Source organism: Polypterus senegalus, chromosome 12, assembly GCF_016835505.1.
Source record: "Polypterus senegalus isolate Bchr_013 chromosome 12, ASM1683550v1, whole genome shotgun sequence".
NCBI lineage: Eukaryota > Metazoa > Chordata > Cladistia > Polypteriformes > Polypteridae > Polypterus > Polypterus senegalus.
In genome coordinates, this window is record NC_053165.1 from 71400161 (window position 1) to 71427164 (window position 27004).

Consider the following 27004-nt stretch of genomic DNA (forward strand, 5'->3'; position numbering starts at 1 on the left):
TTGTTAATGGTTCTTTAATGTACAACATATATTATAAATATAATGTGTCACCATGGCTGTTCGTTTGTCCGTCCAGTATTTTAAATCGCCTGTAGGTTGCAAACCATTTGAAATATTGACCTGAAATTTGGTACACGTATACTACGTGACGTCTACTGTCCGCTTTCAGGGTGATGATTGACCTCCAAGGTTATTCCTCTTTTTATTTTATTTTATTGTAGAATTAACTCTCGGAAGTGGCCAGCAGGTGTGCCATGTGGCGCATGTGTACAGACGCCATTCTCATTCCTACCACCTTCGCCGTAACTTCACCTACCGCTTCATGTCTTAAATCATTCTTGAGGCAGGTTGAAGACTTAAGTAAAACGTGCAGTTTACTCCTCAAATATCCATCCCCATATCTGAGTATACGAGAAAGTCCAGGGGAGACCACTCCCAGTTTTTTCCCTTTGGACTTCCTTGCCTTCTTTCCTGTCCGTTGATATCCCACTACTGCCTCTAACTCCAATGCTTTGAGATCTGTCCGCCTCCATCTCGCCTCTTAACAGCAGAACCTAATCTGTTCAGGCACTCCTCCTGCTCCACGTCTTGTTGCTTCACTTTGGAAATCCCATGAGACTGTAACTAATGATAGTCGAGTGTTTCAGTTTTACAGTTTATTACATCTGGATATAATAACAAAGCATCTATGTAAACCATTGAAGGCTGGTCCACCACCATTCAGCCCTTCACGTCCAGGATATCTGCTGCTCACTGATGCTGGTTCAGTGCTTCTTGACTCTCGGGTGGAGGGGTCTTGGCTTGTCATTCGAGTATGGGCTATATTAAAAATATTAATTGTTTTATTTACTTCTTTGGAAATATTCAGTAAATAATAAAAAACAAATACACTTCCAACAGATGGCGCATACAGCCAACACTACAAATAAATAGAAACCAAGATATGCGAGGCTAAAAATGACTGAAAGAGGAAGTAGCCAATCGTATCGGAGCCTCCTAATTGTCACACAGAAGCAAGTAGCTGATCTGACCTGGGGGTCTTAAAATCAGATTATCGGAGGCTAGTGTGTATCTATGTATTCTTTATAGTTCTTAATGGAATTTGTTACTAATTTACATGATTAGTCGTTTTGCTTCATTAACTCTTTGAGGGCTGAATATTTTTTTGCCGGCTTGCAGGAATGGGCAGCAGAGCAGCCTTTTCTTCCTGCCTGTGCTGTCTTCACACAGGCACCACCCGGCTCTGGCGAGACAGCGAAGTGAATGTGCAAAGCAAAATGCTCCGTGGACAGCCTTTTGCATATTATTGCTAACGGAACTTATTGAACTCTGATTTTGATGCATCATCTAACTGGTCCCCAGCTGATCGTAGCGCTGAATGCATTCGTGTAGCGTGTCGACATCCGCCTCGAAAGAGTTAATGAATGTCCAAAGGACTCGCTGCAGAGTATTACTTTCTCCTATTTTTTTTTTTTTTCCTTAAAATTTTCAGTGTTGACTCATGGTGTTGGCTGTAGGCTTCTTAACAGCAGTGCGTATGTTTGCAGTGCACCATCTGTTGGAATGAAATATGCACTGCTTTGTTTTCACTACATGCATTACAAAATACTTTCCAACAGATGACACATCCCAAACCTCACCACTTTATACATCCAAAAGAGTGGAACGGCCACACAGGCAGAAATTGGTTTCTTTAGATACAGTAGATGTACATAGATAATAATTTGCAGTACAGTTTCTTAAAGATGTGTTTTCTTCTCTAGCGGAGCTGGTGATGAAACTTTATGAAGCAGCTGTGAAGAAAGTCCCAAACAGTGAAGAGTACCACTCCCATCTTTTCATGGCGTATGCCCGTGTTGGCGAGTATAAGAAGATGCAGCAGGTGTGGGTCTGTTAAGTATTTTAATAAAAAACCTCAAGTTGACTAATGATTGGTCTTTCTACACTTGCATGTGGACCATTCTTTTGGCCAGAGCTGCTACCTGACACTTCCATGATTGCTCTGTATTTACGTTATGGACATTGCCTTGTTTTGCCTACAGTGAATTGCTTTCTTTTTATTTATTTTTTTTTTTAATTTAGGCAGGGATGGCACTTTATAAGATCGTTCCCAAGAATCCCTACTACTTCTGGTCAGTCATGAGCCTGGTTATGCAGGTGCGTTGTGGTTGTTCTGCTTAGCGTCCTGACGTGTCTCTTTGACTTGACCCAGTTTTTCCTTTTACTCCCGACTCATTCACCCACCTCCTTTTTCCTTCAGGCGATCTCGGCACAGGATGAGAAGCTGTCGAAAACCATGTTCCTCCCATTGGCTGAGAGAATGGTGGAGAAGATGGTGAAGGAGGACAAGATTGAGGCAGAGGCAGAAGTAAGTGTTTTTGTTTTGGATAGGGTATTGAGTTGGACTGGACTGCGGGTCTGCCTGGGGGGTCCTGAGCCGTTTCGTCATTTAGTGGGTACGGCACCCCTAACCTTAAGCCTAACACTGTACTGAGTTGGGAGAAACTTGCTTGTGTTCTCCCTGTCTGGTGAAATGTCCTCCTAATGAAATCATCAGAACAACTTGGGACTATTTTCAGCCTGGTAACATCTCTGTCCAGACTTGTAAACTGCTCCTGTGCATTTTTAAAAAAAATAGTTTTAATTCTGGGGACTGAATGTTTGACCCGAGTGAGCAGACAGGTAAGTTGGGAGACTTGAAATCACGATAGCTGTTGTCATTCCATTGATCTTGGTTCACAGTGGATTGCCAAGGAAAAAGACTTTTCCACAGATTGTCTGTCATTGCCTTCATTTGCATGAGCTTAGCCAGTTAGAGGCACTCGGCAGCTAAGTTTGAAGAGTTGGGGTCTTGCAGACATCTCCTTTAATTAATGATGTTAAATTGTCAAAACCAAAAAAAATGGAACAAACAGCAAAAGTCTTTTCCATGGGGTCTCCAAAATGGTTGCACTTTGAGGCTGGTGTAGCTCCCACAGATGCAGTTTTGCTCCTGCTTCCATTAGTCTCATTTCTTATACAGGTAAATGGCCATTCTGTGACGGTCCGGAAGTGAGGTGGGTGCCCTTCTGTGGGCTCCTTTTCCACTTTGGGGGCCGGAAGAGGAAAAAATAAAGTTTGTAATTGTGTTTTTGACCAAACCCATCCTTCATTTTGCTTACTGGAGAAAGCATTTAACACACACACGCACACGCACGCACGCGAGATCATGTGACTTGTATTTAATGTTATTAAAAGCCTTGTAATTCTTTACCCACATCCCTGGCCTAATCGTGCCATTCATTGCTTTTAGTGGGGTGATTGTTGAGAACCTCGGAAACACTTTGGACCATTTTCAGCCTGGTAACTTGTCTGTCTGTCTCTCTCTCTCTCTCTCTCTCTCTGTCTGTCTGTCTGTCTCTCTGCTATATAGAGGGCTCTGTGTGCATGAGAGCTGACAGCCAATGATTGATCCTCATGAAGTATAATGCATATATTGTAAAGCATAACTATGGGTGTTTTAGACCTTGCAAGCAGATGAGAAGCTCTTCTGTCTGATGTCTTGATTTTTAAGTACCAGAGTAGAATAGAAAAATAAACAAATGGGCCAAGATGGTTCCATGGCTGAGCTTTTTTTTTACTATTATTATTTTATTTTATTTTTTTTAAGTTTAATATACTTTGTTAATCCCTCAGGGTAAATTGTCTTTTCGCATGACTTTTGCGGGTCAGAGTACGGGGTCAGTACCCTTGGAACAATTTTCAAGGCCTTGCTCAGCTTAGTATTATCTCTTATGCCAGCAACAGGATTTGAACCAGCAACCTTCAAGATCCTTCAACTCGGAGGCGGCACTAGGTGTGAAGATCAGCCCGACTACAGACAGACACACAACCCAACAATGTCCCACATACACAACACGTTTATTTTCTTCACTGCCTTTCCCAGCACATAAAACACAAACCCACAATATAGCTCAGTCCTTCCTTTCCTTCTCTCTTTTTTTCTTCTGCTGCCTCCACTCCCTTCTTCGCAAGTTCCGTCCTCTGCCTCTCAGAATGGAGTCTGGTGGCTCCTTTAATACTGCCCCCCGGATGTGTTCCAGGAGCTCCCTGATGACCTTCCTGGAGCACTTACTAGTGTTGCAGGAGTGCTGCAGTCCATGGCTCTGGAACCATCCGGGTGCTTCCTTGTGTCGGCCATGGACCCCCACAGGGATGAGCTTCCAAGCTCTGTGGCCCCAAAGCAAACCAGGACGGCTGCCCTCTCGTATCCTGGGGGAGATATTGTTCCTCTCCTGGTCCTTCCATCCTCCAGGCGTCCCAGCTGGGCAGGGGCCCTAGCCGTCCGCCACAGTGCCTACGTTAACTTGGAATTTAACATTGGCTCCGTCAGGCATAAACAGGGCAAACACTACTTTGTTGGAATTGTGGGCACTCCATTCGAAAGTAGACCTGCCCAGTAGTTTTTAGTTGTGCAAACTGACTTCATCCAAGGAAAAAATCGACAACTCCAGTACAGTCTTCAAGTCTCACGTACCTCACAATTAGAAGTCGCATAATGTGACATCGGCTTTACTTGTGTCATATAACCCACTTGTCAGTTATCCATTCGTTTGTATTAATTGTGCCCAACTCATGCTTTTTTGCTGAAATGGTGTTCTTTATCAGTATGTGTCATAAACAGGAAACCTTAAGCCTCATGGGAAGGATTTTTTGAATTTTAGACAGGACTTTTGGTCAGTGAATGAGGGGGAAAGGTGGGCATCACATTCAAAAAGTCAGTCTTATGTTTGTGATGTGTGTTGTTAATTCTGGAAAGTATCTTTTTAACATACAACCCGATAACTGACCATGTGGGTTATGTGACACAAATAACTTGAGATTTGTTTTTCATTTTTCACGTTGTTTGATGTTGTACAGCTCCACTGCCTTGTATCTTATAATAAAGTGTTTTGTATTTCTGTTCTGTGTCAAAGAGGTGATTAAACATTTTTATTTGGCCATCACTACAAGTACATGGAGTAAGTAACATACAAACAAAAAACAATTTTTGGTTAGCATATTCCTTTATATAAGTCTGTTGGTTTGTAATAAAACTTTATTTTGGGTTTATCTGTACTTCCTGACCACTGTGCAGCATAACTGAACTTGGCATACAACCTGTGCTGCTGCTGCTGCTGCTTCCTGTAGCAAAGACGCAAGGCCCAAAGGCTGCCAAGGCTGTGTAATTAACCACGTGGGACCGCCGCAGTCCTTTCTCCGGAGAGCAGTGGCTTTTCCCAGTTCACCTGTCGTCATCTTGTTTTTTGTTTTTTTTTTTTTCCCCTTTCCATATTCCAGGTTCAGCTTTACTTTATGATTCTCGAAAGGCTTGGCAAATACACAGAGGCCCTGGAAGTTGTGAGAGGAAAGCTAGGAGGTGAGTGATGATCCAGTTACTAACACACACGTCTTCACTTCTCTTGACGTGTGCTCTCTTTCCTGGCAGCTTCTCTCATTCCACTTTTCTTCTGCAGTGATCATCTAATTTGCAGAATTTTAATAAATGTCTGTGATGGTGAGCCAGTCGCTTCACCTGCCAGGGAGTCATGGTGTACACGTGGATTGGGGTCGTTAAAGACCCTTGTGGTGTGTCGGTGGTTTTGCTTCTTAAGCCTTGTATTAAAATCCTTTGTGTTATAGATAGATAGATACTTTATTAACCCCAAGGATAAATTCACATAATCCAGCAGCAGCATACTGATACAAAAAAACAATATTAAAGAGTAATAAAAATGCACTTATTGGGCGAGATTGGCAGCACTATGTGGATCTTTGTAACCCCCAAGCTGGCCTACCATCATAGGAGTCAATCTCCATCTTATAATTACAATGAACTAATGTGTGAATATCGTTAACACTTTAAAGGTGTTAATTTGTGATTGCTCTTTATGCCAGCAGATGGCACTAAAGGGTAATGGGAACAGGATGAATAACAAACTTGCAGCAGGGCAACAAACAGGAGCCATTGTCACAAGAGTGGTGCACTGTGCTGTGGTGGGTGAAGAGTGTCAAGGTTTCCTCGATGAAACTGGAAAAAGAATATCAAGTATCCTTAAAGATAAAGGAGTATCGGTTGGAAAGAACCTCTCCCTGGTCCGGTGTTGAGTTTTTTCATTTGCAGTCCTTGCTATAGTAAGGAATAGAAAGGACAGACTGCCACAAAGTAAGATGAGCAATACTGGAAAACCTTGTTAACGTTTGGGTCCTTAGTAAATCCGATGATACCACTTGAAGATATAAACAGCTGTGAAGGTGCCGCTCAAGTCTGGAAGGCTAAAGTATCCTCTGCCGGACTGTAAAGGTGACACCATTTGGTTGTCCAGGGGTGTTTGAGTCCTTCACTGTAGCATAAGCTTCACTCTGATGTGTAATTAAAGCACAAACAAAGATGAAGCGTTGGCACACCCACAGACAAACCCTGTGTAATTATTCAGAAGGAATCCTTCTCCTATGGCTTTTAAGCAAGGCCTTTAACCTGAAAATTGCTCCAGCAGTGCAGTGCCATCGCTGACCCTGCATTCTGACCTCTAAAAGGTCACACGAAATGACAGTTTCCCCTCGGGGATTAATAAACTGTACCAAATACCAAACAATAATTGAAAATAAATGCAAAGTATAAATGCGTCAGTAAAGGACAAATAACGTCTTCATAGACGCAAGTCTTAAAGTGACGGCGACACTTGTGGTTAAGTACATGCCAAGCAGGAAGAGACGTCAGAGGTGGTAGGGTGGTCGGCTATCCTGTCTGTAAAGGGAGGAAGAGGTGAGATGTTAGTAAACTGTGCCACCTTGCTGCCCTGTGAGGAATTGCCACCTTTAGAGCATTGAAGCTGTCCCCAGGGTGTATGTGTGTGACAGGTGCCAGTCTTCATACACTCTGAATGCCCTTTGTGCGTATGTCATTGTGATGCCACCAGCCAGGTCACTCAAAGGAACTTTGTGCCAGTTAAAAGGAACTTCAGTTGTTTTTCAGTTGATCCACCGACTGTTCTCTCTTTTTTTTTTTTTTTTTTTTTTAATTCCTATAAAATCCAATCACTGAAATTGTGGAAAATTATTGTGAAACTTTGACCTCGGGCTGTGATTTTTTTTCTGCTTATTTCTGAAAGCCGATGCTGTTTTGTTCCAGAAAAGCTGACGAGCGAAGTGCAGAGCCGTGAGAACAAGTGCATGTCTCTTTACAGGAAACTGGATCAGTGGCCCGAGTGTAATGCGCTGTCTCGAAAATTGTTACTGAAAAAGTAAGCACGAGTTTATTAATGGATACCACTTTAGAGCTGTATTTCTTTTGAATTTTGATTCTTATCCAGTGCCCAATTGATAGGTATAATAAGTGTTTACATTAATATAGTGCCTTTCTCTCTTCTTAAGGCGCTATACACAGTGAGTAGGGAGCCACTTTAACCACCACTAATGTGCAACATCCACCTGGATGATGCGACGGCAGCCATTTTACACCAGTACCACACATTAGCTGTTAGTTGGTTAAGGAGGTGGAAAACAGCAGGGAATAATTAGGGGGCCACAATGACCAGGCCATGAATGTTTCAGGACATCGGGATTCACCCACCTGTTTTTAGATGGATGCCCAGGGATTCTTTTATGACCACAGAGTGTCAGGACTTTGGTATTACTTTTCATCTGAAGGATGGTGACAGTTTTTTACAGCAAAGTGTCCCTGTCACTGCACTGGGATGCACATTCAAACCTCAGGCGAAGCGCCCCCTGCCGGCCTCTCCAGCCCCTCCAGTAGCAACCCAAGCTTTTTCTGGTTGGTCTCCCATCCATGTATTACTTTTCTTGACTTTGCTGATGATGCTGTGATCCTCTGATGGGGGCTCTGAAGAGACTGAGCGAGGAGTCTGAGTGTCTGGGCTTGCGAGTGTCCTGGATAAAAAACAACATCCGGGCCTTTAATGACCTCTTGGGCACGGCCATCAGCAATGTGTCTGTTTTAGGAGGGAGTGTTGACTTTGTCGAGAGGTTTACTTACCTGTTCAGTGACATTCATGTTTCTGGTGACTCTTCCTATGAAGTCAGTAGACGGATTGGGAGAGCACGCAATGTCATGATTTCGCTAGAAAGGGGTGTGTGGCGCTCCTGATATCTGAAAGGACGAAGGTCCAAGTCTTTAGAGTCCTGGTGCTTCCTGTATGCGAGACATGGATGCTATCCAGTGACCTGAGATGAAGACTGGACTCCTTTGGTGCTATGTCTGTCCAGAAAATCCTTGGTTACTGTTGGTATGACTTTGTGTTGCTCATGGGGTCCCGAATGAGGCACATGACCTGCGTTGTGTGGGAGTGTCAGTTACAGCACTACGGCCATATGGCGCGTTTCTCCGAGGATGATCCGGCTCGTAAGATCCTCATTGTTGGGCACCTGAAGGACTGGACCAGGCCAAGGGGTCGCCCACGTAACACCTGGCTGTGGCAGATAGAGGGTCATTTCCGGAGGGTGGGACTGGACCGCGTGTCTGCCTGGGGGCTTGCCAACTGGGATCCCGAATTGTTTTGTTGTGTAGTGGGTGTGCCAACGCACAGTACCAGTGCAAGCTCCCCAACTTGACTTGACTCCATTCCAAGTACTGGCTGGACCTGATCATGCTTAGCTTCAGGTGGATTGGCGTGTCCTGAAGTGCAGGTAGAATGGCTGCTGAGTTAGTAATAGTGACATTCTGTCTTCCTAACCCACTTATCCAAGGCAGGGTTGTAGGGGAGCTGGAGTCTGTCCCAGCAAGCATCACACATGAGGCAGCAACAACACGTGGATGGGGAGCGTCAGTCCATCGTAGGGTGAACACGTAGACACACGCACACACTTGGGCCTATTCAGCAACGATAAGCCTCCTAACCTCCCAGTCTCCAGGGCTCATTGCGAGGAAAGGAAAAGGATCAGGCAATGATAATGTTGGATGAGGCAGGGGCACAATCGTAAGATTAACCTCCTAAACATTACATTCTTTCGCAAAAAAGCTTTTCAAAAGCATGAAGAAATTACATATTTATTAAATCTCATCTTTCACAAACACAAAAAGTCATAATAATTATAAAAATAACGCTAATACTACCTATATTGTGTGGTATATCTTGAAGCACAGTGAAATACACAATCCAGCGTGTTTCCTTGCGGATTTCCTTTCCAGTCTGATCAGCTTTTGAGCAGCACACTACACATGTGCAACAAATATGAGCGTCGCTTTTGGAGTCATCAGAATTACTTACATTTCCAGCGCCTGAAGACAGATTCACTGCATCATCACTGTTTGTCTCACTGTCAAGAGCGTGCAACACCTGGGCTTGCTAAGAAACGTTTCTTATGAGACGCCATTATGAGGCTAGGAGAAGATTGGTTTGCTTCATTTCCTGGGTTACACTCGGGCCTGTCACTTACACAGGGCACGCCTGTATCGTTTCCTGAGCGACGTTCGGTGTTAATGCTGTTGGCATTTCTACAACCCGAGTAATCCTTGGGTCAAACGTGTGAGAGAAATGCGTCTATACAGTTGCCCGAGTGACGCTCAGGAAAAACACTTTCAGCACTGTTTTTACAGCCTGGGTGATGCTCAGGTCTAATGCTAAGGAGGTGGTGGAGCAATCTAAAAATTAAAGACACAAAGAAGAGCAAAAATCTGAAACAAAACCTACCCTGCTAGATAAGCAAACTAACACCTGCTAATGATTTGAAGTTTCATCCAACAGAGGAATAACGTTACTTGGAGATGCTGACATATTTAGAGTGGAACTTCCTCTGACGTTGCGTCACTGATTTGCTGATGGCAGTCATGAGATGTAATTATGTGTTGAGTAATCAAACAATATGAAAATAATAAAAACAGTCTTGTTAAAAGCAATGTGTAATTCTCCATTTATGTGACCTTTCAGCCCAGATGACTGGCAGTTCTATCTGTCTTACTTCGATTCTGTCTTCCATCTCATTGATGAAGCCTGGAGCCCACCTGAACAAGGAGAACAGTAAGTATATACCTGCCGTAAAACACTGAATGATATCTGTTGATCCTGGCATGTGCTTTAAATTTCCGTTTTTACTTTCTTGTAGGGAAAATATTTTAATTATCCAAAAATTCCATTTTGAGAATTTGATGAATCTCGACATTTTAGACCTCCCTGAATCCAAATAACTTTTTCGTAGGGAAAATACTGTAATTGTCCAAAAATTCGATTTCGAGATTTTGATGAATCTAAACATTTTAGACCTCCCCGAGTCAGAAAATCTCATTTTTGGAATTATGTTTGTGTCTGTGTGTAAACACAATGATTTGTGTACACTTTAACTTCGGTTAACCAAATTTTTCATACAAATATCAGGAACAAAACGTAGATTTCTATCAACTTTTCGGCTGTTTCCTCGAACCGGAAGTGGTACTTTACCTTTTCTTCCTGTAACTGCAGAGTCCGATTTATTCAACTTTACTTTAATAACATGTTGAACAATTATTATAAACTTAATTTGATTTTTTGTTGAAGGTTCTTTAATTTTCATTATCTAAAAATATAATCCTTGCGGTTTACTCCTCAAATATCCATCCCCATATCTGAGTATATGAGAAAGTCTAGGGGAGACCACGCCCGATGTTTTATTCCATCTATGTCATTGGTGTAAAGTTAGGATGTGAAATTCTCGACATGCCCTGATTTCCCTAGTTGATTGGTTTACTGCTCTCCTGCCCTTGGGGGGGGATTTTTTGGCCTGTAACAGAGGCCAGTAAAAATAGGGAAATAAGTAACACCCTGATAACTTTCCTATCTTTCAATTCAGTATTTATTGTTAAACTGAAATAAACACAACGTTTAATTGTTGATAACATTTATTAGAGGCGTTCAGCAGCTTCCTCACTCCCGTCTCACACCCGAACACCCTCCCTCAAAAACGCACCCGCCCTCCATTCTCCCGGAAGCACATACACTGGGTTAAATAGTGCAGGTGAGATGTGACATATTAACAATCTCCCATATAATTTTTTTACAACAAAAACAATAAAAGAATAAAGGGGGAAACATATGTAACAAAGTCCCTGGTTACCATAGCAGAACAATAAAGGTCACAGCAAACACAACAAAACAGTAGTTACATATACAATTGAAAGTGCATAGGTTTGGAATGTAGCCCCTTTATTTTTATTAAATGTTTTGATAAGACAGTTTTAGATAAGATTTCAATAGCACCATAGCCATTCGCTGAGTACTTTTAATAACATGAGAGCAGATGCTCCCCTTTTTGTAAGACAATCAGCAAGTTGAGTTTTTGTGTCCGACCAGAGAACCTTCTTTATTTTTTTACTCTGTATGAGCTCCTTTATACTGCTTATTTCCAGTCTAAGTCGTTTCTCAGTGACCTGTTTTGTTGACTTAAGAGCATCAAATAGAGAATGATTGTCTGTCACACAGACCAAAGGGGGAACATTCAGATTATTTATCACCTTTCTTGACCTTTGTTTCATTTCTTTCGATCAAGAGGTATCTCTTTTCAGGCCTGATCCAGAGTAATTATTTCCAATGTGCGTTTCTTCCACAGCTGCACGGAAGGCCATGTCGATTCAGCCGTAGACCAAGCTATTAAATTTGTCGAGGACAGGATCGCAGGAGAAGACAGTAAAGACTCCAGGCACTTACGTGGGCCCTACTTGGCGCGGTTGGAGCTCATTAAACGGCTGCGGCAGAGGAGCTCCTCTGAGGAACGAGAGCTTGGTAAGGATGACGGTTGAACTAGCCGCCTGTGAAAGTGCTGGGCTGCAGTACGTTTAAAGATCTCTCCTTTAACTTTTCTGAAGGAAATCCTCTGGACCTAATGTTTGAGTACTTTGTCAAGTTTGGAGACAAGCCCTGCTGCATAACTGACCTGAGGATCTTTGTTGATTTGCTAGAGCCTGACCAGTACGTCCAGGTGAGTAGTGAGCCATCGGGGAGTGGGGTCTTCAGTTCAGAAGCTCATTCTCATTTGAGTGTGCTCCACATCTGAAAGTAGTTTATTTAGCTGCAATGATCAAGCCTTGTGCCCTGTGAATGATGGGATAATAATAATAATAATAATAATTCTTTGCATTTATATAGCGCTTTTCTCACTACTCGAAGCGCTCAGCAATTGCAGGTTAAGAGCCTTGCTCAAGGGCCCAACAGAGTGGAGTCACTTTTGGCATATATGGGATTTGAACCGACAACCTTCCGATTTCCAGTGCAGATCCCTAGCCTCAGAGCCACCAATCCGCTTAGGTGCCGGATAGGTGCCAGCTGCCCAAAAACTCCTCCCTGGATAAGTGAGTTACAAAAATGGTTGAATGGGTAGTTTGTTTCACAGTACTTTAGCAAAAACACTTGTGTTTGGGACTTTGTGAGCATACAACTTGATATCTGGCACATGGATTATGTGGCCCAGATACATTTTTATGAGCTTTGCTGATGTTGCTCGCTGCTGTTCAGCGTTGGCCCCCTCCAATGTCCTTTGTATCATTAACTTGGTTATGTCTGTTCTGCATGAAACCATGAGGTTTTTTTGGCCGTCACTCCAAACGCCAAGGGCCAAGTACCTCATTAAACAGTCATTTTAATAGACATTGTGACATCGTTTGCGTCAGCCAGTTGCTGCTGATGCATTCAGGTCACCTTCTTGGCCTTCTTTAGCCTGGAAATCCCAGTAAAGTTGTAACATGTTGTTGTCAAGTCCAGTTCTTATGATATTTGGGAGAACTTCCCATGGCCTCAACGCCTCTCACAAGACCACGTCACCTGACACATGGTATTCGTCAATTTAATTTCACTACCACTGGTTCTTCAGTCTCAAATCTAATCACTTGGTGATTTGAAGTTGTAGGGGTGAGTTTTTGTGTCTGTGTGCGAGACGACCAATGAATGTTCCCCTTGAAGTACAGGGCATTTAACGCAGCTATGAAGAGTTAGGAACCTGGGTGGGTGTTTTCAGACATCCTAAGAAGATGAGAGACTCGTCTGTCCAACATGTTATTGTGATAAACCCAGGGCGTCAGTGAGCCCCAACCCCTACCACAAACACAGGTTCAAATAACTGAAGGTTTTTATTTTAAGTACCTCCAAATGTGACACAAGCACAAGCAAATACAGGTCTTCCTCTCACAATATCTCTATTTGCTTACTACCACACTGCCCTCCTCCACTCAAGTGTTGCTCCACTACCTCCCAGCTCTGACTCGCTTGAATAGGGGAGTGCGGTCCCTTTTATTATAGACCCGGGAGTACTTCCGGTGCCAGGGCGACTGACCGATGAAGGCACTTCCGGGTCGCATAGAAGTCCATAATAGGAAGCTTGTCTCCTTACAGCACCCTCTCATGGCACCCAGTGAGCCCAGCAGAATCTTGAATTTAATCCTTGATGGATTTGGTAACCAGTGAAGCTAGGGGAGAACAGGGGAGATGTGTGGCTGCGGAGTTCTGAATATACTGTAGCCTTTGTACAGATTTTGCAGGGTGGCCAATGAAAAGGGAATTACAGTAATCAATATGAGACATTTTGAAACAATGAACCAGAGTCTGAGCATCATTAAAGGACAGAAATGGACGGAGGCGGGCAATTTTAGTTCATTGTTAGTCGAGTTTTTAGCCGTACAGCACTTCCTTTCTAATTTTGTATTAACATCTGTTGTGCCCAGTGATTTATAAAAGACTTGGGCTTTGAAGTGCCAGTTCTCCCCATCAACTGTCTGTTTCCTGCCAACTTTAGTGTTGCATGTTCCACCGGCCACAGCCTTCCTAATGAACCTCTGCTTCTCAGTTTATTAACAGGCTGACTGAGACGGTTCCGCTGTCTACACAAGCAGAAGATGCGTTGGCTCAGCCAGCAGACATCAAGTCGCTGCAGCGGCATCTGTGTGTGGTGCAGTTGTCCCGCTTGTTGGGCATGCACCACTCGCTGGACACGGAGCACAAGCTGCATCTGATTGAGGAACTCAAGGCCCGCTACCTGTATGGACTGAAATTTGGTAAGGCTACTTTCTTCAGCTCACCGCGCCGCTCGGGTACCTGCTGCTCATTGTTACAACTGAGATATTCTCTTCTTCTCTAAGGAAAGTCGTGCTTGAAAACCGAGCTGCAGTTTTCTGACATGTACTGCCTGTTGGCTGCCCATGTTTTAGTCGACTTCTGGAAGGAGACAGGTAAGCAGCATGTGAGGCACACCATGTTGATAGGCATGTAGAAGTTTAGATCTTGGATCATCGACTTAGGAGGTTCAGTGACCCTCAGGTAGTCAACCAGGCTCAGTGTAGTCACCGGACTCCTTTCTTTTTCACATTGGTCCTTACAGGGTTTGGTGACTGCCTACAAGTTTATTATAAATAATTAAGGGCCTCCAACTTCGCTCACCAACCCCCAGGTATCTCATGGCTGAGCCGCTCGAAGGGCGTCGGGGTGCTCCTCCATTAGAGAAAGCGATCGTATTTGAAGAGATGGTATATAGAAGAATATGTGGGGCGCGGGAGGGAGATGATTTGGTCCTTAGTTATTATAGAGAGAAAATCACTCTCTTGAGTATTTCACTGCAACTGTCTATTTTAAATATCAATGAATAATAAAACATAGTAAAAAAGCAAAGCATAATAAACTAGCGACTAGGAGCCTGATTGAATTGGGCTACAAGTTCTATGTTTGTGAAATCCATACTTTCTCTGCAAAGAATTTTGTTTTTTTAAGTCCTTGAAATGATTTTGTTATCACGGCACTGATTTGTGCTTAAAATAGACTTTTTCGATCAATGTAATGAAGAGTTTCCTGTTTAAACGGGGCTGCGAGACGTGAACTCGGCTCTTCGGAGCACCTCGTTTGATTTTTTTCTGGCAAACAAATCTTCAAAACAAACCGTATTTTACAACTCTAATCGGAGTCGGAGTAATAATTATGTTGACTTGGTCATTTTAGATCTGAGATCGGCTAAAATTTAAACAATGACCATTGTTAATACCCAGCCATCATTACTCAGTTTGCCAATAGATGTCAGAAGGACGGATGCCAAAACCGAACTGCTCAAAGATAGATTTTGACGTACCAAGCAAATGGCGATACGTTCTAAATTACTTACGGTTCCGGAGCTGTCGAAGGGTTTAAGTCAGTCAACGATGTTAGTCCTGGAAAGTACGCCCCACCAAACCAACGTTCCAAAAACCAACTGAAATTATTGTTATCTGCTCGAACCAACATCGACTTACTATACTCGGCCATCCAGCGGCGTCGCTGAAGCTTTCGAACATTCTTAGCCAATCATGCAATACTGCGTCAGCGTTTGCCACGTGATGTTTTAACTACAGAGGCAGAGTCCAATTGCATGGTTCTAATTTGTATTGAGTCGAGGTATTGACGCGGACACCATACATACGGATAGTATCAAATTATATATAAGGATAGTAAATAAATTAAATCACTAACGCCTTGCCCAAAACAATATTATGAATTATTTATAGAAAGTAAGTTAGAGGAGTGTTTTTGCATTTCTTCCCGCATGTTGTACAGGATATTTTTCTCTTTCTCGTTTATTGGACGATTCTCTATTTTTCCCTTTTATTATTTGCAGCTCTTTTTTCAAAGCCCGTTATCAGCTGCTGTTTTATTTATCACAATATAAAATTTGACATTCTTGAATAGAAAATGTGCTTTTCTGCCTTGGCCATTATAACCGACTGCGTTGAAGGGCGAGTTAGCGCTGAGAGTGCCACGGGGTGGGACGGAGAGAGAGGATGTGCACAGCCCGATTAATGATTGGACAAGCCGAGTGGAGGGGAGTGGTCAAGGCTAAATATCATGGACATGACCGAAAATATTTTTAATATAATAGATTAAACCTTAATCACAAAAAAGCATATTCTGTTGCAACTTCTGAGAGAGAAAATTACACTTAACGGTTCAAGACACATTCTATTTATTGTAACTCAAATCTGAATGAGTTTTGACATTTTGAAGAGGGGAAAGGTCTGCATGTTTTCATTCTGATTGGTCGCTTTACCCAGGATTCATTTTGATTTTAAAGTGAGCCACAAGTTTTGTTTCTGTTTGAAGAAAAATTTCAGAATGTTTGTGTGAAGTCTGCCGTCAACAAGTGGCCAGCTGTCCCAGTAATCATGATTTCTTTATAAAGTCACCGTCACGATCCACTGGACTAATTTCCTTTGGGATTTTAAACACTTTAGTCATGTCTTCTCTTAATGTCCACCTTATTATGGAAAATACAGGTTTTCTTTCAGACAAAGTAGGCCAAGGTTTAGGATCTCTGACTTTCAGCCTTATTTTGAAATTGAATGCTTGTTCTAGCAATGGCTTGCCAGTAGGGGGCGGTAATGCCACCTAGTGGCGACTCTTCTGTTGCATCCCACACTGCTGCTTTCTTTCATGTGCGTTTCTGGGAGTCTGACTTAACAGCATTTTAATGGTGCCAATGCTAGCCAGGTACACCATCACAAAGTCAAGTCCACACTCATCATCATCTGTGCAAAGTACAGTTAAAGACTAACATGGAACATAAAATAGGGGAAGGGTTTGCATCATGGGAATACAAATTATGAAAAATATGAAAAGGTGTTGGCCAAGAAAATAAAATCTGTTTGTCATTTTTGCACTTTGCAGGTGAAGAGCGCCACCTTTGGCAGTGCCTGGGCCTTTTGGAAGAAGGCTTGTCCAACAGTCCCTCAAACGCCCAATTCAAGCTGCTGCTTATCATTATTTATTGTCGCCTTGGGGCATTTGAACCCATTGTGGACCTATACTCAAGTCTGGATGCTAAACACATTCAGCACGATACAATTGGGTAGGTGAGAGCAACCTCATATTTAGTTTGTCTTCTTTCTATTTCTTTCTTTTTTTTTTTTTTAATTTTCATACAAATAGATAAATTTTTACAAAAAATAGGATTGAAAACAAATCGTCCCCCCACCCCTGAAAAAGAGAGCATGGCCAACGGAGTAAAACTTAAAGCTTGTAAACATTGCCCTATTAAACTATTCAATTTAGGTATATCTGCCTTCTTTTTTTACCGAGTTCCTCTCTGACATCCCGAAAACCCAACGTGGCTTGTTAGCGGTAGCAGGAGCAGCGTGTTGTTCATCACCTCTGTAGTCTGGTAAAGCATTGATTAGAGTTAGCTGTGGAGAGCAGAATCATTAATTGGGCAGGAGAGAGCTCTTCTTATCCAATCAAAAACCGCTCTGCTGTCTGACAGATCCCTAAGCCTCGGGGGGCACATTTCGGCATTGGTGGCTTGGCTGTGAAAGTGCCATTATTATTCTTAATTGGTAAACTTGTGCCACTCAGTGACTCAAAGGTAAGTTTGTGGAGTCAGTTGACAGCTGTTTCTTAAACAGATTTATTTTCTAATCCCCAGAATATTTTTAGTTTGCTTTCCTTATTTGCCATTGTTCAGTCTTCAGTTTCCTAGAATGTGTACAGAGTCTAGAAAAATTGTTACCTGCATGTCCGACCAACCTGCAACACGATGCCACACCACGATGGTAGATTACAGTATGTTTACATACAGTATAAGTATATCACAACCCCGTTTTGGTCTACCGCTGGTGTGTTGCGAGTTGCTAATGTTTTCATCAGTAGTGGGTCCTTTGGGGTCACACTTGTGGTGATCATGCTCAGTACCTCCCAAACCAGCTCATCAAGTGGGGACCCTGACAATTGCACTAGATTCACGAAAGGCAAACCCCCACCACGTTCATGGAGGCTGATGGTCCGCACAAACATTTTTTAGGGGGGGGGGTTAGAGAGGATATGGTATGGGGGTTAAGTGGGGTATGACACCAAAAAGGTTGAGAAACACTGCTTGTATGCGAGGCCTCGCCTTGTCTTGTGTAATTTGAGCCCCAGGCCTTTAGGTGGTGCTGCAGGCCTGATGTCCCACATTTCCTGTGTGCTCAGCGCGCTTTGCTTCTCTCTCTTTTCTGCAGGTACCTGGTGACACGCTATGCAGAGCCCTTGGGTCAGTTTGCTGCTGCTTCACAGTCCTGTAACTTTTCTCTCAGGTTTTTTCACTCGAACCAGAAAGATGTAAGTGTTCACGTTTGACTAACTCTCCTCTTTGAATGGCTGGATGGGGCAGCATTGTGTATGTTTGTGTATTTGAATAAGAATACTGTAAAAGGGCTGCCTCGTTTCACAAAGCTAAATGTCACTTTTTTTTTTTTTTTCCATTTCCAGACCTCAGAATATATTATTCAAGCTTACAAGTATGGTGCATTTGAAAAAATCCCTGAGTTCATTGCTTTCCGGAACAGACTGAATAACTCCCTGCACTTTGCACAAGTCCGCGTTGAAAGGATGCTGCTGGATCTCTTTCTTGAAGCGAATATGTAAGAGCTTGGTTTAATCACGTTTCGATCACCGTGTTGCCACCTCAAACACTTAAAGTGCCACGCAGCTCTCATTAATTTATGTCCTGTTGCTTTTAAAACATAAAGATTCATATAAATCAACACTGTGAATGCTGCTGGTTTTAAGGGATCCGTAATATTTGTGCATAGTGGTGGCCCTGTGGCTACAGATCAGCGCTGGTATCTCAAAGGGTGCTGGTTCAAATTCCGTTACTGCTACTCCATTGGACCCATGAGCGAGACTATTAACCTGAAAATTTCTCCGGTGGCGTTGTGCCATGGCTGACCCTGCATTCTGACCACCAACGATCGTGCAAAAAGACATTTTTCCCTTGGGAGTTAAAGTATATCAATCAAAAAAAAATATTTTCCCGTCAAGAATGGGAGAATCTCAGTTCTTGTAATAGCAGGTTGTTGTTGTTACGAACATACGCTCTTGCCTTAAGTTTTTAGCTTACTGTTTGTATCCAACAGGTGGCACACGTTCCCTTGGAGAGTGTTCTTTTAGCATTTCAGCTGATCTATAGTGCTTTTCATATGTATCTGTCTATTATATGGTGCCTTACACATTTGTCTTTCTCTCTCAATCTCATTTTAAAGGGCCTACCCATCTCTACATCTAATTTTCTCATTAATAGTACCCGGCTGTCTGTCTGTCTATATATTTATATAGTGCTTTACACTACTGTCTGTCTATCTGTCACATACTGCCTCTCATATATGTCTGTCTGTCTATCTTATAGCACCTTTCACATCTATCTATCTATCTATCTATGCATCCATCCACAGTGGATTCATAAAGTATTCAGGCCCCTTCACTTCCTATCTGCTTTATTGTGTTGTCAGTTTAATTTTAAATGAACACATTTGCCAGTTTTTCCCCAATCAGATCTACACTCAACCTGTAATAACAAAAGTCAAACAGTTGTTCCTTCTCCCCACAGCTTGTCTTCATTGGAAGAAAATGTCCGCTCCATGGGATTGTGTCCTGAAGAGGATGACATTCCTTGGAAGGAGATGCAGGACAATCGAGATTTGACTGTTCTTGTCAGCTGGGATCCCAAGTCCAGGTATTTTTTTCCTTGTCCTTAGATAACACGGCCAAGCTGGCAGACGTCATGGACTGCAGTCGGCCAAACTGGCCCCGTTTGGGCTTGGTAATTGAGATAATGTGGATTCCGTTTCCATGAAACCGTTTTATATCTTTTATGGCTGTAATTAATTTCACTTGGCTGGCCTCCAGCTCTGTAAACAGGCACTCATTGGCCTTCTGCTCACTGGGTTAGGCACTGCACACTTCCATATTGTGTGTGTTGGCAGCTGGTCAGTGTGTCACATGTTCATGACTGTCGGAGCCACTCTGTGTGCCACCGTGTCCTTTTTCCCAACCCCCACCACACGTTTTAAAACCCTCAACATCACAAGAGTAAATTACCAGACTGAGACGTTGGCCTAATGATTAAGTGCTGTCACCATGTTGGCAACCATAGTCCATCAGGTTACATTGAGGCTCTGTTGTCTAATTGACTAATTGAGGGGTACTCACTCTGCTCTGGCATGGATGGAATAACTTCCAAGTGTGTGACCTAAGACTGGTGCGCACCTAGCCCCCTTTCTCCTACTCATGCCAGGAGTACTGCAGGCAGTGACACGAGTGCCTTTCATGGTTCTGATATGCCAATTTCCACAGGCTGTAAAAGCATCTTGTCTAGAGCCCCACCTGCAGAATGAGGCGTCAAAGCTGAAATCGACTCTCCCGATTTATTTTATCACACTTGCCGATTGCATTGACAGAGGTGTAGAAGGCAGGCCACAACTACTAGAAGAATAGTGACTGGTAACGTAGGGTTGTACTCGACCGAAAAAGCCAAATTTGAAAATGGAATGGTAGGAGCTCTTGCGGATCTTTGGTACTGGATATAAATGTCAGTTTTCCTCTCAATGCCCTGACCCCCTGATCCCTTTTTGCTGAGTATTGCAGTTATGGACAATACATGCTATGACACCACTGGAACATGACAGAACTTTGTTATTGCTGCAACGTGATTGTGGCTTCAGAGTTTCAAGAGGGAAGTAACGAGCAGCACACACCTGGGAGGCGAGCAAATGTGCGGCCCAGCAGGGAGGCTGGAGTAAGACAGAGGTTTGGAGTTATTTATTTGCTTCAGAACCAGTTCTGAGGTTCAATATCTATTAATACCAAAGTGTAGTACCAACAACAACAACAACATTTATTTTTTATAGCACATTTTCATATAAATAGTAGCTCAAAGTGCTTTACATAATAAAGAATAGAAAAATAAAAGACACAAGAAGAAAATAAGTCAACATTAATTAACATAGAATAAGAGTAAGGTCCGATGGCCAGGGTGGACAGAAAAAACAGAAAAAAAAACTCCAGACGGCTGGAGAAAAAAATAAAATCTGTAGGGATTCCAGACCATGAGACCACCCAGTCCCCTCTGGACAATCTACCTAACATAAATGAAACAGTCCTCTTTGGATTTAGGGTTCTCATGGAAGGACTTGATGATGATGGTCACGTAGTCTTCTGCATTTTAATCCATCCATCATTGTTGGAGCATCATGAAGCTTTGAGTAGGTGGAGGTGGCGCAGGTCACCACCACAGAGAAACCGGAAAAAGAAACAGAAGAGATTAGGGGTCAGTACGGATTTTAGAGCCACCATGAATAGTAATTATGATGAATTGAACATACAGAGTATCAGGATTAAATTAAAGTGAAGTTATGAGAAGGCCATGTTAAAGTAATGTGTTTTCAGCAGTGTTTTAAAGTGCTCTACTGTACTAGCCTTGCGAATTCCTATTGGCAGGCTATTCCAGATTTTAGGTGCAAAGCAGCAGAAGGCCGCCTCGCCGTTTAAGTTTTGTTTTTGGAATTCCAAGGAGACACTCATTTGAAGATCTGAGGTTACGATTTGGAATATAAGGTGTCAGACATTCTGATATATAAGATGGGGCGAGGTTATTTAAGGCTTTATAAACCATAAGCAGAATTTTAAAGTCAATCCTGAATGACACAGGTAACCAGTGTAGTGACGCTAAGACTGGTGTGATGTGTTCGAATTTTCTTTTCCTAGTTAGGATTCTAGCAGCTGCATTCTGCACTAGTTGCAAACGATTTATGTCTTTTTTTTGGGTGGTCCTGAGAGGAGTGCGTTACAGTAATCTAGTCGACTGAAAACAAACGCATGAACTAATTTCTCAGCATCTTTCAGTGATATAAGAGGTCTAACTTTAGCTGTGTTTCTTGAGTGAAAAAATGCTGTCCTAATGATCTGATTAATATGTGATTTAAAATTCAGATTACAGTCAACAATTACCCCTAAGCTTTTTACCTCCGTCTTGACTTTTAATCCTAATGTATCCAGTTTATTTCTAATAGCCTCATTGTATCCATTATTGCCAATCACTAAGATTTCAGTTTTGTCTTTATTTAACTTGAGAAAGTTACTATTCATCCATTCTGAGATACTAGTCAGACATTCTGTTAGTGAATCAATAGAGTCGGGGTCATCAGGAGCTATTGATAAGTACAGCTGTCCAATACTACCAGAAGGTGACTAACCAAAAAAAAAAGCTTAGAAGGTCTAAACCAGCTAATTTAAAAGATAAGCATAATTAAAATGTTAAAACCCTGCTGAATTTGCTTAACTTCAATTTTAGCAACATCAACCAAATATTCAGGAACTTTGCCCAACTCCGCAAAATACATTGAAGTCAAGGAGAGTCAAAACTAGTTTTGAGTGGATTATAATCGGGCCCTATACAAGAGTGTATTATAGCTCCTTAAATTGGTGAGCTGAGTCAGTCTTGCAAAAGAAAAAATACATTTGATGTTTCATGTCCAGCCCCTCAGTCTCCAGAGGAAGTGTGTTCTCCAGTCTCCATCATTTTAGTTTATGGGCCCCTTGAGATGATGGTGTTTGCCTCATTCGATTAGCTCCTCTCTCTTTAAATGAGCTCCTCTAACACAGTGCCCATGTCTGGTAACACTTAGGTTACCCAAGGTAGAGTGACTCTGATGTTAGGCTTTTGGTGTTATCTGTGGTTTACAATGAAACATGTTACATTTTGAATTATGGGCCTTCCAGTCCAGGTGGTGGAAGTAGCTCTAGGACAGGGGTGGTGAACTCGCAGTGGCTGCAGGTTTTCATTCTTACCATCTTCTTGTTTTTACTGCTGATTACTTCTTTTAGTGAACTTGACTCAGGCCCCATAGTTGTTTGTTTTAATTTAATTAGCAGCCAAACAATAATGAAACACAAAACAAGCCGCCACATGACCAGCTCCCCTGTGCCCATCACACAATATTTGAAATTAAAGAGAGGTGATGGTCTCGGTAAGGCTGATCTCTCAGGTCACCAAAACATTTTGACGGGGCTCTTAGAAAGAACAGAAAAACAACAGTTTTCAAAATGTGTGCTGTGGCAGAATGAGAGCAGCAACAGGCCATGGAATTAAATAGCAGGTTTAATTAACAGCAAGAATTGGCTTCTCATTAAGAAAATGGTTGGAATTTGAAGCTTCAGTTTAGCTGGTCATCTGTTAGCTCATTTCACATCTCATTACTGCTTGGCTGTCATTTAATGAAGAAACGAGTCAATTCAGAGGGCTGAACTCTTCTAACAGGGCTATTAAAGTGATGGAGAAAAAGTTCATTAGTAGTGAAAACTGGGCACTGATTAGGAAAAGGGTTAGAATGAAAACCTGTAGCCACTGCGGCACCCCAGGCCTGGAGTTCGCCACCCCTGCTTTAGGGTTTGAAGGGGACGTGTGTGGTCTTATTGATAAGCACATGGAACATTTAATGCACTGCTGTCTTCTAGGCAGCTTTCCGAGGAGGACAGGTGGTTGTCCTTGGAAGAAGAAATTCTTTGGCTGCGCATCCGCTCCTTGACGTTACGATTGATAGCCACCCTGGCCACCCCAAGCCATCCTGTGGAACCAAAGAATTCTGAGAAAGCTGCCGAGAATGGGGTGGCTTCCAAGAATGACACACTACATGAATTGCTCCGACAGCTGGAAGTGGCCCTGGAAGGTGGGAAGCGGTTTGTGGAGCGTAAAGTGCAGGTAAGGTCACAGTAAATTGTGTGGAGTTGATTGCTTTTGTGGGGCTATGGGAGTGCAGGATTAGAAAATATTTATCTCCTTTTATGCAAAATAACTTGGGATACTAAAGACCCGTTCAGGTCCAGTTCCATCTTGTTGTCCTCTGTGCTTATCACCAGATTCGGTGAGCTTCATTTTGGAGTGCGGCAGATCACCGAGTCCTCTTTCACTTGTGGTGCTGATCTCCTTGAGCTCTTCTAGTGCTCCTACACAAAGTCAAACCAGCAGTACCCAAGGATTCTCCAGAGAGAGGCAAAATGGCACATTATACCTCTATTATAAAAGAAAATCTTGACACAAGATGAGACTATTGCCAAAGGATTTTTTCAGGTCCCATTCTCCTCTCAACCATTTTCAGTTCACGGCCCACGCCTGTGGTCCTCTCACCTCTCATTAGTGTGAATGCTTTTGTCAGACACAGTTCCTGCGCTCTCAGCTCTTATAAATTTTTACATTTTCCTCACTTTAAGTTTCCAATTAAGAATATATATTATGTCCAAATCTTAATGAAGAATTTCATCCTGAAGGGTTATCAACAGAAGAAATGAGTATACAGGCAATCCTAGCACACGAATTAGCACAAAAACTGTCGATTGGTTACACGGCACATTAGTTAAATGCATATCAATACACTGCTGAAAAAGTTGATGGTGAAAGTGCGGAAGATGAAAACCATCAACTTAGAATATCACAAAGAATATCTACAATTGTTAACACCGTCCGGTCTTCCATCAGCCAAATTACTGTGGAAAGAAGGACGCATCATAATGTTATTGCATGATTTATGTCTGAGTGATGGGCAATGCAATACAACAAGAACAGAAGTATTCAAAATTGGTCGAACATTTCTGATGTAATGTAGTACATCTAACATGAGATACCAATATGTCTTGATATGCCGTTCATATTAAAGCGTTTACAGTTTCCCGTTAGAATAGCTTTTACAAAGACAATTAACAAATCACAAGGACAAACATTCGAAAAAGTTGGTTTATTTATTAGAGAGAGAGAAACGATATTCACTCATGAGCAGTTATACGATGTGTTGTCACGATGTAACTCAAACACGGAATCAAAGTTTAATGCGACATTGACGAAAAGTTAATTCCAAATATTGTTTTTAGTGAAGTTTTATAGTAAAAGTGTTAAGTTTAAAAATGATGTGCGTGTTAATGTCAAAGCCAAACAGAACGAAAACGTGTAACGCAACATCTCTATATATAATGTTCATTTGGATCTTGATCTTTGTTTGTCCGCGAATGAATTAGCACTAGATGGCAGTAGAGAGACAGCTAAAACATAGGCATTGCATTAAGAATCTCCTCCAGGCTTATACTACTGCAGACTGTAGTACGCCAGTCACACCTCAAAACACAGACATTCAAACTAAACACATTGTTGTGCTTTAAATTAACTAAAGAGATCTTCATTTAGATCTTGATCTTTGTCTGCCCACGAATTCCACACATGCGTAGACCACCTTCCAGTTTAGGACGTTGTTGTTACTCACGGATGTCAACAATGTGCCGGAATAACGAAGGGGGTGGTGGACAGTGTTACACTGGTTAGCTCCTGAGGCCTGGTTAGAGAATGAGATTGCCGAAGATAAAAGGTACGTGCGTACGTAACATATGAATGAAAGAAAGACAGTGGGGTAAAATGAATGACAACGTAACAGCACGTTCCAGAAATTATTATTGTTATGTTGTAGTCGGCGAGTGTTGCGCGTCTCACAGTTGTACCGTGGCTTGCTCAGATGTCAGTGAAGTGATCCCTATTTATGCTTTAAAGAGCCTGGATACCTATGTGTCCCCCTTTTATAACCATTGCTCCGTGTATATTGCCTTACTCTTTGGATTGCCACAAAGCAACATGCAAGATTGGTGAAAGATTGAGAAGAGATCGTGAGAGGAAACGATAGCGTCGTGAAAACGAGACGGACTGTGAATGGACAGAAGTAGAAATGCTCCTACACCGCCACATAATTACTATTTGGACAGTGATTCCGAGTAGGCCGTTCCTATCAAATCAATGTCCAAGGGGTTTCTTTTGTAATTTTGTTTCCCTTATAAAAATCATAATGCTGTGCACGAAGGGCCCAGTTCACACTGGCAGCCGCATTTAAACAGGGAGCCCTTCACACACAACTTTAACACGCGCAATGTAGTTGGGCGCACAAGGCTAGTAAAACATAATTTTCTTTCCAATTATTACGTTTTACTATTTTTAATATGGTTAATTACTCGCTGTAATGTTTAATAGTTTGTTCTATTCTGCCTATGTAACAATTCCCATGAAAATAACAATCTGTTTAAATTGTACATCCACTTTCCCATATGTGAGTGGCAGATCAGCAAAGTGGCTAGCATGTAGCACCTGCCCGGGGTTTGGCGAGCGAAGCAAGCAAGGGGCAGAGCCCCCTAATTAAAAATTAAAAGTACTCTGGTAACCAACTGCATGCCTTTCAACCTCTCTTCAAAACACTGGACTCGCTCTGCCACTGCTTCTAGAGTAAGCATTGACCCTCAAATCTGTGCTTCTCTGCATGTAATGAAAGGGTCGGTGGCATTTATTTCAGTTTTTAAAGATCGTTTCAAACCCTAAAAATGATTTTTTCTTTTTAAGTGGCCTTGAATTTGGTTTAGAATTTTCAGTGCCATGAAGAAATGGTTTCCCTCTCTGTAGACGGCACCATTTTTTTTGTAAGCTTGTAGATAGTGTGTCGTGAATAAAAACCCCCGAGAGACGTGTTTTATGGTGCCTATCCTGCCCCTGTTTAAACTAAAGGTTATGTCTTATACGCAGTACCATTTCCTGGGCCCTCCCTCCACCCGCCTCACCTCGGCCTTTGCAAGTGGAAGCTGCCAGTGCCAGGCCAGTGCCTTCCGGCTTGTGGTGGACGTTCACGATTTGGACATCAGTGGCTTAGGTGAGTCGTTGGTAATGTGGTGTTTGATAAGAATGGCAAAGACAGCACAGCATTCAAAGTGACGTTTATATGGTGTTAACATGTTCTTAATGTTCATTTCTTTGTTAGACGACACAACTGAAGTGCAAGAGAGGTTAGGAAACAGCTTTAAGGATTTAATAGTGCAGTTGAAAGGTGAGTATGAGCGGCTACTACATGACAAATCACTCTGCCACTGCTTTTCTTGGCAAATTAAAACCTTTAAAGTTAGAATTAGGTTCTATATATATATCAAATGTTTATTTCCTCCTCAGATATAAGGAACAAATGTGAAAGTGACCTGTTTGAAATTAGAGATGGGCAGAACAAAACGAAGCCTGCAGCCTTAGAAAATCTTGTTTTCTTCACGGAGGTGAGTGGTTTACATCTGAGAACGCGTAAGTCATGCTTTCATTTTCATTTCTTGACATGTCAAGCAAACCTTCCCTCCTCCAGTGTCCAAATGAACTTTACTTGACATTACAGTCAAAAGAAAATGCCAGAAAGCCTTTCTTTCTTTATGTAAAGAGCGGTTGTGGCGGAAATGCTGAGGTCCAG

The 27004-nt window shown here is 42.3% G+C and overlaps 1 protein-coding gene across 1 annotated transcript in view; it reads left to right on the plus strand.

Moving 5' to 3' along the window:
- Positions 1-27004, plus strand: part of naa25 (N-alpha-acetyltransferase 25, NatB auxiliary subunit) — a 44338-nt gene that overhangs the window by 1083 nt on the left and 16251 nt on the right. Inside the window, exons 2-19 of the mRNA XM_039771331.1 lie at positions 1764-1882; positions 2083-2157; positions 2261-2368; positions 5320-5398; positions 7151-7262; positions 9906-9995; positions 11557-11729; positions 11813-11925; positions 13783-13990; positions 14075-14164; positions 16620-16800; positions 17945-18044; positions 18195-18346; positions 19312-19437; positions 23217-23460; positions 26305-26428; positions 26537-26602; positions 26722-26819. Coding sequence (XP_039627265.1) covers positions 1764-1882; positions 2083-2157; positions 2261-2368; positions 5320-5398; positions 7151-7262; positions 9906-9995; positions 11557-11729; positions 11813-11925; positions 13783-13990; positions 14075-14164; positions 16620-16800; positions 17945-18044; positions 18195-18346; positions 19312-19437; positions 23217-23460; positions 26305-26428; positions 26537-26602; positions 26722-26819 — 2258 coding nt within the window. The remainder of the gene's footprint in view (positions 1-1763; positions 1883-2082; positions 2158-2260; positions 2369-5319; positions 5399-7150; positions 7263-9905; positions 9996-11556; positions 11730-11812; positions 11926-13782; positions 13991-14074; positions 14165-16619; positions 16801-17944; positions 18045-18194; positions 18347-19311; positions 19438-23216; positions 23461-26304; positions 26429-26536; positions 26603-26721; positions 26820-27004) is intronic.